The 14,809-nt window shown below is 39.7% G+C and overlaps 1 protein-coding gene across 5 annotated transcripts in view; it reads left to right on the top strand.

Moving 5' to 3' along the window:
• tnk2b (tyrosine kinase, non-receptor, 2b) overlaps nt 1-10,517 on the top strand; it is a 74,656-nt gene extending 64,139 nt beyond the window's left edge. For all 5 annotated transcript variants that reach the window (XM_084732343.1, XM_084732342.1, XM_084732344.1 and 2 more), the window contains 4 exons: nt 734-1,951; nt 6,123-6,218; nt 8,013-8,143; nt 9,967-10,517. In XM_084732343.1, the coding sequence (XP_084588469.1) occupies nt 734-1,951; nt 6,123-6,218; nt 8,013-8,143; nt 9,967-9,973 (1,452 nt within the window). In that variant the 3' untranslated portion in view covers nt 9,974-10,517. The remainder of the gene's footprint in view (nt 1-733; nt 1,952-6,122; nt 6,219-8,012; nt 8,144-9,966) is intronic.
• Nucleotides 10,518-14,809: the final 4,292 nt, after the last annotated feature.

Genomic DNA, 14,809 nt, shown 5'->3' on the forward strand with positions numbered 1-14,809 from the left:
ACAGGTACAGAAGCTAAGAAATGTACTGCTGTGTACAAAGTCAGCAGCAAAACGTGCTAGATACTTAAAGAAGGTCCAAAAAGTGAAAAAAAAAAAAAAAAGTGTATACTATATTTAGAATCCTTTCACCGGTGAACCTTGTGGTCAGCCAGCCTTTTCCAGTGAGAAATCGCTGTTATACAAGACAAATATCACTTTCTCCAAACTAGCTAGACTCCACTGGCAAAATTAGTCATTTTACCTTGCAGAGCACAGGAACTGCTGGGCTACCACTGCATCAATCAGTTAGTTAGTTTGTGCTTTTGTTTGAATTTGGTGAATTCAAACTAACCTTTTAAACACTGAAGTCTCAGTAAAACACAAACTAACATAGAACCAGCAACAGAACAGCAACTCCTGTGTTCTACAAAGTAAAATTAATGATTTTCTCGATGGAGAAGGCTGTCTGACAGCAAAGTAAAGCAGTGACCATAATTTAATAGAGAGTACACTTAAACTGATACCGAGTTTTTTAAAGTGGACCTTTTTTCAGTGGCCAAAATATGTTTTGCTGCTGACCCTGTCCACATGGGTACTCCTGCTGCTTTTTCAGACTGGGGGCATGATGACTGCCATCTATTGGAGATAATACACTGACTATGGATCAATACTTAAACAGATAATGACTGGTTTTATAATAGCTATCATATTATTTGATACAGGATTGTATTAAGTTGCAAATCTTCATTCTCAGGTGAGCTCCATCAACAGCTCAGAGCAGCAGCATGAAGAGGAGCAGAGTGATGCCTGTAACCCAGATGAGACCGTCTCCCCTGGACAGAAGGTGGAGGGTGAGGCTCCTGTCTCCAGGGGGACAGACAAATCAGGCCTGGAGGACAACCTCTTTCTCCCCAGCAAGCAGAGCCAAAGCTTGTCCACTTCTTTCTCACAGTCAGCTGAGATCTTCCAGGAGCTCCAGCAGGAGTGCATGAGGAGGCTCAATGTGCCAACAGGAAGTGCTGCCCAGTCAAGCTCAACTTCACAGGGCTCAACCTCCTGTCCCCAGACTCCACAAACCCAGGAGGGGTACCAGCAGAGTGTTCCCTCCTCCAGTGAGGACAAACCCCAAATCCCTCCACGTGTCCCCATACCCCCTCGCCCCATAAAAAGGGGTGACTATACATCTGCTCGCTGGTCCAGGGATCTCTCCCTGTCCCCAACGCCAGCTGACGCCACAGAGGACAGCCCAGGGTCAGGTCAGGACCGACCACCTCAGATCCCCCCCAGGGACCCTCTGTCCCAGCCAGGTTCCAGGACTCCTAGCCCCATGGGCCTGGTGGTGGGCTCCCCCCAGCAGAGAGTCTATTCTGTCAGCCCCACCACCATGCAGGCTCCCCTTACCTCCTGCCCCTCCACACACGCCTATGGCTCCTACCTCTCCACCTCTCCAGGTAAACTCATGCCCACCACACACAGCTTTGCCTCAGATCCTAAATATGCTGCACCCAAAGTGATCCAGGCGCAGGGGAAGGACGCTGTCAGCAAGGGCCCGTGCATCCTCCCCATTGTCCGTGACGGACGCAAAGTCAGCAACACCCATTATTACCTTCTGCCAGAGAGGCCGCCATACCTCGACCGTTACGACCGCTTCTTCAGGGAGGCGGAGAGCCTGCCTGCTAGCAGCGTGGAGGAGAGGCATGTACGGCAAGCTAACACCGCCACCGTCAGACCCATGGTGGTCAGCAGCCAGACTGTCCAGGGACATGCCCAGGGACAGGGGCTTGTCCAGCCAGGCGAGCTGAAGGCTAATTTCTCCTCCAACAATAACAGCAGTCTGGGTGGGCCGTGGTCAGGGATGAAGACATCAGTTAGTCTCCCTCGCGTCTGTTCAGAGGGGCTGACGACACCGATGGTCACTGCTGCCTGCACCAGGACAGATGGAGGAGGGAACTCAGCAGACAGGGTCAAAATGGTAAGGTCAGAGCGATTTGGATTGCCTTTTGAAACTTCTTATTTGAAATAAACTGTATGTATAAACTGTATGTATAATTTTATTTCAGATTTATATCAAGTGCTGAAAGGTGTTTAGTGTTCCCTCAGGAATTAAAATTCGAGTTTCCTCACTTTCTCTCTCATGATGGATGAGAAACCCCCGCACTTATTTAGTTTACCTGCAATATATTGTTGACCTCATGTCCTTCTTAATGCTGCTTTGATTGCTTTTTGTTAATGTGATAAAAAGTACACTCCTATAAACTAGTTTGTAGTGTCATTATCACACAGCTAAAAGCTAAAATATCAGTGCAATGTTCCGGTTGATCCATTATAATAGTTTTAAGACATGATAAGAACACTTTAAATGTGATTTCATAGAGTGTGGTGCATATTTGATACATGTTTGTTTGTGTTGTTGTGAGACTTTGGTGAATCTGACCTTTTAAAATACCAAATTCACACAGTTATACAACCCAAATATTGGTCTCTCTAAAAAAGCCAAACTCCATAGGTGAAATCAGCAATTTTACTTCACACAGCACAGGAGTTGCTGGTCTACCACTGCCTCGATCTGAGAGGTAAAATGACTGATCTTGCCCAACTATGTTTGGTTGATTTAGAGAGAGCGATATCTGGCTTATATAATGGCAATTTCCCATCAGAAAATGCTGCCTGACAGCCAGGTAAAGTGCTGATTTACAAAATTACATTTTGTAGATGACCCTGTCCACTTGGATATTTTAATATATAGTTAACCTCTCATCCTCCTTGATTCTCTTTTGATTGTTTTTTTGTAAATTAGATAAGAAGTACATCCCTTAAACTAGTTTCTAGTGTAATTACCACACAGCTAAAAGCTCAAATATCAGTGCAATGTTCTAAGTGATCCACTATGATTGTTTTAAGAAGAATTAAGAAGGCTTTAATGTGATGTAATAGAGTGTGGTGCATATTTGATGAATGGCTCTCTTGACTTCTCTCGGTTGAAACTTGCATTTTCTCACAGTTAATGCAAACTGAAAATATATATAAGCATGATGGTGTACAGTATATTGCATTTGTGCATACACTGAACACAAGGGGGCAACAGAAGGTAATTTTTTTGGTAGTCCAGTCAGATCATAGCTTGTGTGGAAAACTGTGTGTACGTCTTGGTACAAATGTGAGTTCAAGAGACAGAGTAAAAGTGAATAATTAGCAATTTCTCGCACAGTAGCAGCTTTTTATAATGGCTCAAAGCTCTTATAATAGAACAGATTACCTCCCTATTCAACTTCAAATCATTATCAGAACCAAATTATGATTGATGTGTAACAGCAAAATAACATTTTCAAACTGCAGCTGAACTTATGAAAGCCAGCGAATCAGACTAATTAAACTGGAAGTTACATTTGAATATCTTTTCAGTAAAAAAAAAAAACAAAAAAAACTTGGTAGCATACAAACACTTTTTCCACTAAAATGAAAAAGCACAAAAATGCTCTAACATCTCATAATTTATTAAAAAATATGCCAGTGTTCTTGAGAGACAAAGGCGGCATTAATGTTTGCTGTGAATTGAATTTAAAAGATGAGGAACCAGGGTTTAATCGGTTTTTTGCTGGCCAATTGATTCTGACACAGATTGAATCTGATTGAGCTGGAGTCCGAATCACTGCGAAAGACCAAAGGCTGAACATCGATCAGGCACTTGGCATTTTGTAATGGATACTGAGATCTGTGGCCGCACACAAAGTGCAGTGAGAATATGGGATCATATATAAAGTGTTCAATGCAAGACACAGACACGCACTACTCATTTACTAACTGTAGTATTTTAAATCATATGGTTGAATAAATAAAGAAACTACAAGAATGTACCCAGTAGAGTGCAGATCCCTGCCAGACAATGGATGATGAAGCACCTACTGCAATGTCATCACAACTGCCAGACGCAACCAGCTGATTTGCAGTTCTTCCAACATTAACATGATCTCCAGAAACATTGTCCTGAGCTGAAGCAGTTGCTGATCACTTGTGGCTCCTAGTGACTGGTTAAGAAGAGTGAGAAGTCAGCTGTCAAAGGCTGTATAAAACAAAGCAGTCAAAAAATAGAATTACTGCCTCATAGTTGTATGTCTCCGACAACCAGTCAAGTTACAATTTACATCCATGTCTGTCCAGGCTCAGAGCAGTATAGACGACTGATAGAGAGCTGAATATTATGATGTCATAGTGAAGTTGACCTCTAACCTTTAAGACATAAAATATCACCACCTCATCATTTTATGCTGTTAGATATTTGTGTGTAATTTTGTCATAATTACTGCAGTTAATTTTGAGCCAAAAATGTGCTTAGTGAGGTCACTGAGACCTTTGACCACCAAAATCTAATGGAGTCATGTTTGAGTACAAGTGGCCATTTGTGTTAAGTTTGAAGAAATTCCCTCAAGACGTTCCTGAGATATCATGTTCACAAGAACGGGACGACCTGAAAATATAATGCCTGAGGCCATAAAAACATAAAAGGCACAAAAGTCATTTAAAAAAAAAGGTTTTCAAGAATTACGCCTGGCAGGGATAATAAAATCAATGACTATGCTATTAGAAAGTCCCATTACATGCAGGAACATAGCGTCAATGTGATATTGTTGTGCTAGCTGAAAGGGATACGATGGATTATTTGAAGTGGGTTTTAAGAGGTTCTTATCCAAAGTGTATTATCTACAGTAAAATTTTGGTCGGCACACCCCGTTAGGAGAAGCAGAGAGGGACACAAGCACAGAAGCAAAGCTATGTATTGCTGTGGAGGGGGTCAGAAAGGTATTTTAGCCCCTTAAAACGTCAATCATTTTAAGCGTATGCTATATGTAGAATATTTTCACTACTTTGCCATCAGACAGACTTTTACAACAGGAAATCTGCATTATATAATTCAAATATCATCTCTCCAAACAAACCAAACTCCATAGTCAAAATAAGTAAATTCACATTGCAGAACACAGGAGTTGCTAGTCTACTGCTGTTTGTTTGTGTTATTATGTGACTTTAGTGAATCCAAGCCATCTTTCTAAAACACAGAAGTTACGCAATAACACAAACAAATAGTCATTTTACCTCACAGAATGTAGGAGCTGGTAGATCTGATTTTGCCTCTGGAGTTTGGTTGGTCTGGAGAGAGTGATATTTGTCTTATATAATAGTGGTTTCCTGTCAGAAAAGGCTTTCTGATGTCAAAGGTAAGTGGTGAATTTTCTAAATATAGTGTAGACTTAAAAAAAAGGTCCAACAAAAAAACATCAGTACCAGTAGTTTAAATGGCTAAAATACCTTTGGTTGCCGACCCTGTCCACAGAAGCTTATTGTTTAGTGTCTGTGCTGGTACTCCTCTCCGCCTCTTCAATGTCGAGAGGCTCTACTGTAGCTAATACACAGTACCTCATACATCTACACTTCAAATAACCAAAACTATCACTTGCTGGAGTAGGCAGTTAATTTTTAATGTGATTGGGCAAAAGTTCTGTAAAACCCTTTACGCATAATCTAATTCAAGTGGTCTGAGAGAAAACTAGACTTCTGTTCCTCCTCTTTGCTCTGTTTTCAGGACTTTAGAAAGTCTAGCCCGTGACGCAAGACTTTGGCCAATCACAGGTCATTAAGGTAGTTAATTGTTGATTCTCACTCCCAAAACATCAGTATCTAATGAGCTGGGAATGAGACTCAACAATCAAGTATCTTTCTCCAGAATTGCTTACTTCACCTTTGAGGCAGATTTGGATAAACATAATTAGAACTCAGACAATTCAGTTTGTGAAGAGAGACGGGAAGGGCTCAAAAAGCCTCATCAAATGCAGTGATGCCTAAATCTCTGCTGCACTTGAATTCTTATCATCAGCTTTTTCAGGCGATGCTAAAAGTAAACAAAAGAGCTTAGGTAAGTGCCAAAAGTAAAAAGTAAAATATTTTCGATTCGAAAAATCCTGCTTGAGTATATGATTTGGAAATGTCTGTAAATGAGGGGTTACTGTTAAATTGGTACAGATGATTTCATCTCAAAGAAAGCACCCAGTTATGTGTACAGGTGTGAAGGCAGGAGGGGTGAGGGATCAGAGCCAGGGGAATATAAGTGCTGCTGCAGAGACTAACACCGTTGATGTTGTGTGATTCAGGTGCAGGAGGCAGTTCATGGTGTGACGATAGAGGAGTGCCAAGCCGCCCTGCAGAACCACAACTGGAATGTCCAGAAAGCTGTGCATTATCTAAAGGTGAGAGTTTTTATTGGTTCGCTATGAAAAAGCTTAATGAACTGCAGTCATAGAAAACCAACCTGTTGCTCATTCTGTGATTCTCTAGTAATCACAATAATAAATGATTTTTAAGGTACTGCATGGAGCCCTGAAACAGACAAAATGAAGTAAAAGGTGATCAGACAAGTAGCAAATTAAATTAAAAAAATAGTTAAATAATTAAAATAAAACGTTAAGAAATATAAAGCTTTATTATATATTTTTTTACATTCAATCAGTTCTTAAAAATAGAAAACTCCCAATTAGTTGATTAAATTAATTTTAATTAAGTTTTAATTTTTTTTTTTTTTTTTTTTTTTGTGCATGCTAGCCATATCAAGACCTGTGGTGGTGGAAACACAAAAGCTTTTGTCCAAAGGGGCTGCCAGAATCAACACAAAATGAAGTTCCCTTTACTTGTAGTTCCTTTAACTGAAAACACTGGTTTCTAAACACGCTGGAACCCCAGCCTCTTCAGCAAGCTATGTTGCTAAAGCTAACTTTTAACTCTCTCTATCACCTGATGGAGGGACAATGAAAAATGATGGAAAACTTCTGTGGTTGAAGGTTTTCGTTTACACCTCATTTAAATTTACTGATGTACAATAAATGAACTTAGCTCAAAAAAAAAATGAACATTTGAAGAGTCTGAGCTGTTTTGTTTTTGGGAAGCAGATAATTATTGGTTACTGGTATTGTCTGAAAAAAATCATATAGTGCATCCCTATTTAAATTATTTAATAATATTTTTATTGATATATTCAGTTACATTTTTGGCACAACTGAAAATCTTTTACTGCCTTTGGATTTTCTGTGCCCCATGGTATTGCATTTCCATATAAACAAAAATAGTTAATAAACAATATTCCAGGCATAAAATAAATAGTTGCATATAAAGTGAGGAGCAAATAAAAATAATAATAGTCTCATAGGCAAGCTGTCACACAAGAAATGTGAGCTGAGTTGCTAAAACAAAATTTTATACAAAGTCAGAGCAACAAACAGTCCATCAAAATAAAGTCCCTACTGTATAAAGTGCTCAATTATGCTGCAGTGCTGCAATTACTAAAAGAGAAGCTGAGTCCTCCATAACTCTGCTGTGCTGCTGAGGGGCCCTCAGAGATCCAGTTCATCGCACCTCAGGACAGGCCTTGAGTCCTTTTCTATAATAACCTTTTCTATACAGGATATAACTGCAAACAAATGGTCATTTAAAGTTGCTGAATGCCATTTTTACTTTATAGGTTCATAGCATTTGATAAAAACAACTGTTTTAACCTTAAGGGAAAATCAGGTCATTGCAGCTGCAGCGAGGCAGCTATAAATACAAAAAAAAACTATATAGACGCCGTGATGTGTCTACAGTAGTGTTCAGCACCCTCTTACCTGCCACTGTGTCAGGGCCACTGTAGCAGGATGGAAGATGTGTTTGGATGGCAGCGGGCATGAGGGAACACTTGAGTGCCCCTTAATAATGGCTGCAAAGTTTAGAAGATAAAGAAAAATGCAATCCAAAGGTCTCAGATTCAATCTGAGCAACAGAGGAGAGGTTGAGCCAGAAGACACTGAGCTGGTATTAAGGCTGAAAATAATAACACAATATGCGTACTGCTGCTGCAATCACACTTAGGGAGTGAAGGAGTGAAAAAGATGAATTCTGCAGTCTTCTCCTATACAGTAGCTGACCCTGTGGCCCTGCTATAATGCCTCCTCCCTCCCTGACTCCTGGCCTCTTTAAGCTCTCATCTTTGTTTGGTGTGTGTCTCTCTGCAGGTGGAGCAGCTGTTCTGTTTGGGTCTGAGGAGCAGGTCAGAGTGTCTAAAGCTGCTGGAGATGTGTGACTGGAACCTGGAAGTGGCCAGCACTCATATGTTAGATAACTATGGATCCACAACAAGACAGAGGTGCTGTGTGTTATAACTTTGTTTTCTTAACTATGGGTCATGACTTCTAATATAGAATCTATTAATCTTAAGGCAGATGCTATGAGCACCCAGGCTTGGTAGCCAAACGGCCAGTAACAAAGGCACACTGACTCCCACCATAAATTTAGTGAACGCAACGGTGCTCATAGTGAACATAATGCCCTGGGCTAAGAAAATTTATTTATTTTAAGGGGAAATTGCCTGTAGGTAGAATAATGGTTTGTTATTTTGGATCTATTCATAGAATAATGTATGGGCATTGTGCAGGGCAGGTCTTTATGTAAAAAATAATGTACAAAGCAAGCAAATTTTGCCATAATGACTCGCTTGCTGTACATTACCCTGCTTATTACACAGCTACTTACTAAAAAACTATCAATCATTTCACACAAACTATTGATTTAAAGCTAGTACAAAATGTATTTTTTATTGGTTATGAAGCAGTCTCAATTTATTACTGATGCCTCCATATGACCTACATAAGCGAACGTGACCATCCACGAGGAGATCAGCTATTTCTACTGTTAATGCCTGCCACTGGGTCAGGTTCTCCTAGAAATCATATAAAACAAGCCTGAGTGTACATTTTCCCAGGCAAGGTTACAATAAGTGGGTTGTTAGTGAGTTAAAGAGAAAGGAGCAAGAGGAGATCTTTATTTAGTTAATTTTAATTTTCATGTCATATTTTGTGGTTATTACAATGGAAACACTACTGCTATTGTTCACAGGGGCCTCCAAAATCAACATATTAAAGTTCTTTGTAGTAGCTTTAAAACTGATTTTACTGATTTAAAAATGACTTTATTTTTCCTGTTAAGTCCTCCAGAAGTGCGTCCATAGCAGCAGCCTGTTATTCATAGCAGTGGCTATCTAACAGACTGTAGAATGCCACAATTGAGGCATGAAAACCAAATTCAGTTAATTTTAGATAATTGTCCTGTGCCAACCAACAGAGATGTTCCCTGGATTGTCTTGAATCACCTTGTGGGGATTTATTACTTTATTATTTTGCAATAGTAACTCTCTAAATGTACATGATCCTGTTTTGAAATTCAGCATCATGATACTAAACTTGGTATTCGTAACAAAGTTAAAAATGTTGGTATTGTGCCAACACTAGTGCAAATACGCACTTGGAGATGGACTCTCATAATATCTATCCATCTATACATTCAACTTATTTAGTAATTCAATGTTGTCTCTTCTTGTACAGTAGCACCCAGAGCCTCTAGTTGACATGTAGAAGTTTGTTCAGGTATTTAATCTTGCATCTGTGTCATTCTGTCGGCCATTGTGACAGTAATGCTCATTAGGCACATATTTGGACATTGTTTCCGGAAATTGAATTCAGTTACTTATGACCTCACTCCACATGCTGACATGAGGTCAATTTGGTCACATCTGTCTTTGGAAAAACATACCATTAAAATATGCTTCCTAGCTGGGCTTAACTGCTGGAGATTTTCTCTCCAAATATAAATTACTGGAAAAGTTAACAGCTGACGTATACAGGCGGGAGGGAGACAGGCAGCGGCATGATGCAACGAGAATGCTGGTGTGCTCAATTAATGAGGTTAAGAATCATATTTGCTGCTAGACCGAGAAAGTTTCCTGCTGTGTTGATCTTTTTTATACTGTTTCTTTAAGCTTGAACAATTTGACGTGTATCTCTTTTTAATAGCCTTAAAAGTGGGAGTCTTATTTGCAATACATTGTAAATATCATTCACGTTAATTAAGGAAGATTTAGCATTTCATCCCCCGATTTTCTCAATCTAATCTAAAGCCTCTGTCTATTTGCAGACGGTGACAGAAATCTCAAGCTGCTGAGCTCTGATTGGAACTTCATCCTCAGTAAAACATCATCAGAAGAGGTGAATCTGCTCCTGACCCTTTCCTGTTTACGCTTCAGACACGCCTCTGATCAGAAGATGGTAATATGACCATGGAAGAGTCGAGCACATTTTCACTGAACTAGCACAAAATCAAAAACTTAATTATGGCTCTATTCATACTTAACATGGACAAAGGAATTCATCCTGCAGGCAGAAAAGAAGACTTGCAGTCATTTTCTGACTTGGGTCTGAGCGATATGTGATTGCTGCACTGATAAAGAAATTGTAGACGGACATCTGCCATCTTTTGAAAGACAAAACAGATCTAACAGATCCTGGGTGCTACAATACTCAGTCAGATCCACTTACTGGTATCCTCACTGCCGCAGTTACACTGTTGACCAACTGCAGACAGACACCTAAGTCTTTTCCTTTGTTAACAGCATTAAAAAGCCAGTTTGAAAGTGAATCTGAAGAGGCCAAAATAAATGAATTAGCACATTATACACTTCCTAAAAAAGGTACTTTGCAACAAGGTCATTGTATTTTGTCAAACTAAGCCAAGAACTCATCCACTGTGACTGAACGCTAGACTTAATTGAACCTAAATACTGTACAGTGTATGTGTGACTAGTTCAAAGGTCAGCTTCCTGTACTGGCAACTCAAACTCCACTTAAAAGCAATTGTTTTGAAGACCAGTTTAATAAAAATCATATTGTACCTCTACCACATAAAAGCACAACAAAATACAAAGCCAATATTTAATTGGCTGTCCAGGCTGTATTGCAGAAGAAATTAAGAGGGGTGGGGATATGATCATGCTGCTGAAAGGAAGAGGAAAAATGTGCAGGACAAAATACTGTTGCAAAAGATTTCTCTACTATTAAAAACTGCTCAGATCCTCGGTAATTTGTGTAAAACATTTTATAGTTTATAGCTGATGCAGTGCTGCACTCCCTGTGCTAAGAGTCAGAGGCAAAACTGGTTCCGTGTTGACTTGAATTTACACTCTTAGAAATAAAGGTTCCAAAAGGGTGAAGTTCTACCCAGAACCAAATGCTTCTGAAGAACCCTTTTTTTTTTTTTTGAAGAAAGAGGTTGTCAAGGGTCTTTTCTAAGACTAGGGGTTCCATTAAGAACCCTTTTCATTCAAAGCACCTTTCTTGGAAGAAAGTTCTTCAAGGATTGTTGTCAAGGTATCTTTGTATCATAATAGATAAGGGTTTTTAGTGGAAACCCTTGGGTTGGTTCTAGATAAATCCTTGGAGTATATAAAGGTTCTCTGTAGAACAACCTTTGAGGGCCCTTTTTCACCAAATTACCTCTGGTTCTTGAACCGGTTTCAATCAAGATCCTTAGAACCTTGGTTCTACCTAGTGAACCTGCCCACGTTTCCGCCAGTTTTGATGGAACCATTGACCTGTAGAATATCACATGCCCACGTTGGTTCCCAAAAGCTATTTATTGGTTCCAGTGAAGAACCAACTTCTCAGGTTCCAAACTTGTTCATTTTTGGTGGAAATGCTCTGGACGGTTCAAAATTTGGTGCTTGAACCTGAATGGGGCCGGTTCCATGTTGGTAGAAAAGGCCTCTGAGTGTGTTCTAGATAAAACTCTTGGAATGTAAAAGCATTCTCCATTGATACCTTGGGTGGTTTCTAGATAAAATCAATAGAAGGTGGAAAGGTTCTGAACAGAGCCCCTGACAGTGTTTTTGGTGGAACCATTACACCATGGAAGGGTTCTTGTCCGAAACACTCATAAGTGGTTCTAGGTATAACCCCTTATGTTGGGTCTTGGGTAGAACTCTGAAAGGGTTCCACGTGGACATTTTTATAAAAGTTCTATCCAAGTGTCAAAAAGGGTTCTCCTATGGAAATAAGCCGAAGAACCTCTTGTGGTTCTAGTAAACACCTTTATTTCTAAGAGTAAGAGAATTAATGGAAATAAAGGATCAGAGAAGCGGTTTGTTGACTTCTTCTAAAGACCTAATAAACTGTCTAACATGTATATTCAAAGGGTATAAGCAATATACTCTTTATAAAGACACATTTATGTACTTGTGAACAAAATATTGATATAATATTTTAATATATTTTAAACATGATGCTCAGAGACAAAAGAAGACTGTTATGTCCATTACTGGGCAGGCCATTTGTTTAATTATTTAAATGCGTCACTCCTTGATTACTGATCTATGACCACACGTGGCTCAAGAACAAAAGGGCCACCCAGTCAGTGGAAACTTCCCACTCCCCTCATATGCAGTCGTCTTTCCTGATTCCTTCCCTCTAAGCACTTTGCCCACGCAGAACTCCTGTGCATCAGCTGAAAACTCCTGCCAGCTTGGTATTTTCTGTACACGTCCCGACTACGTTGGCAGCTAATAACAGCAACGTTGTCAGATTTGCCCCAAGGAACACATCCTGTCCCATAATCATCACTTAAAACCACAACTGTGATATTTTGGTCAGCAGCTTTAGGGGCAATAATTTAAAACTGGGAGGACGTGCCAGCTCTGGGTGAACTCACTCACTGTTGGGTGGGACAATACATCTTCTGACAGGCTATTGTCTCAGTAAAGGCCTCAGCAAGGACTGCTTCAAAATTCAGTTAACATAGAAAACTTTCAGGGCTGTCCAGCTGCTTTTTGTTCTCCCATTTTTGTGTTTGAGGAGTCTAATGAAAGGAAGGAAACCAAATGCATTCCACATGCTTTTACTTCTAAAATTCACTTTGATGTGAACTACAATTCAAAAAAACAATTATACAGGCAATAGAGTTTTTCCGTTTAAAAAGATAATTGTACAAGAAAAGAAAGTCGCAATTTGCGGTACGTTTGTTGTAGTTTAGTTTTGTGTGAAACTGCTCAGTAAATTACATCTCTCGTCTCGCACAATATATGTCATCAGCACCAACACTGCTGTCCTGTATAATGTCGTGTATAATGTGTTTTATCCAGCAACTCCTGGTCCTTTAATCAGATGGGAAGCAAATGACTGACCGGCCCATTGCTCATATCTCTACATCCCAGTACTGAAACATACAAATACAGTATCTTGACTTGTGAAATTATCTTTTAAATTGACAAACATCAGGTGTAATTCCTGTCCCAACTGACCCCTCTTAAGTCCCACCCCTTTTGGGACATTGGTCAACTCTGTCCCTTCCTGTCTTGTGTACTTATGCTGTATACTAGGCTAGACCATCTTGGAAAGAAAAACAAATTTTGTTGCTGGAGGACCTGTAAAATTGACATATGGTCAAATCTTAAGTTAGCTAATGTTAGCAAAACCCTTGCTAACTAGCTAGCTAATCTACACCAGTCATTAGCAGGGTAGTTATCTAGTGTTTTGCTGTGTGGCAAAATAGCCACACAGCCCATTAGCCAATTAGCTAGCTAAACTATATAAATTAGGTCTTCAAGGCAAATCTTGTAACCATCTTCAATCTTCAGTTTTTGTTTGAACAAAGATATGCTATGTGCTAGGCTCATCTAAGTACAAGAAACAAAACAGGAGAAAGCTGACAAGGTTCTGCTGGGTACCAAGCTTGCTCAACTGTTACTGAAGCAAATATGGGTGGGACTTAGGAAGGGTCACTTCAAACAGGAACAAAAATTGTTTGTCTCCTGCCATTGACTACAGTTACTTTTTTTTTTTTTCAAAAATTAGGCCCCACGCACCAGAATGGGACTTCACCTCTCAATTTATGGTCAACCCACCATCCCCATGCCTCTCTATAGACAACAGAAAAAAACCCTATTTGTCAACTGGTATCATCTATTTAAAGTACAATATAAAAGTATACATCCGCATATAGACACTGGATTTTCTACAAACCAATCAGCGCCTCCATATGTCCAAAAGTCCCCAGTATGTGACAGGTCTGAGCACAGTCTGTTTGGGCAGAAACTCCAAATGGCTTCTGAAAAAGCTAATATGGAACCACAACAAGTCTGTTATCTGCCTGGACACATTAAAAGGCTTTAAAGAAAAAAAAAACAGTTTGGAATATATTTATAAAGGATACACAGGACTGATTTTGGATGACAACCTCCAGTAAACGCTTTCTCCCGTGTGCAATAAGGCTGCTGTGAAACCTGAAACATCCCACTCTGTCCATCCATCAGTGCTACCCAGTTGTGTAAAAAGAGCTGTTTCCTCTGTCATGATGTATCCCAGTCACTGAACACTTTGAAATGTTTGGTGACTCAGTTTCCCTCCCTGGAGTAAGATGAAGTTGTCCTTAAACACTGATCCAGTCAGTTTCCCCCCCTCTGATGTGTTGCGGTGAAGCTGATTGTTCACCAGTGCGTAAGAACAACTTGATGTGAGCGGTGCCTCCACCGTCTGTTCATGTGTTGTTTGTCTTATTACCAAGCTGCTGTAGTTGTATTGAAGGACTGAAGTGAACCTTGTGGTGTTATGATCAACCTGAAGCAACATTCTCCTGTTGTGATGTTGACACTCTGATGTTAGAGAAGCTCTGTTCAATTCTGTATCGTCTTTGTTTGCCAGATCAGTTTCATCAGAAACTCTCTATTTTAAGTCATTTATATTGTTTTTGCTGTTTTTCCTTCAATCCAACTTGCCATTTCTTCCTCATTTGTATGTATTTGCTCCCCAGAATGTGTTTTATTTTAAATGCCTCCTGTACAGTTGGTTTTCATTGTTTCTCTCCCCCTGGGTTGATGGAAATGTTCGAAAAGTTCATGCTGCCGAATTTATAAATGTATTTTTTATTAAAGAATTAATTATTTTTTACCTCTTTTCTTCTGTTTATTGGTCTTTTTCAATCACTCTTTGTT

Source organism: Lutjanus erythropterus, chromosome 12, assembly GCF_056507025.1.
Source record: "Lutjanus erythropterus isolate fLutEry1 chromosome 12, fLutEry1.hap2, whole genome shotgun sequence".
In the NCBI taxonomy this organism is placed as follows: domain Eukaryota; kingdom Metazoa; phylum Chordata; class Actinopteri; order Lutjaniformes; family Lutjanidae; genus Lutjanus; species Lutjanus erythropterus.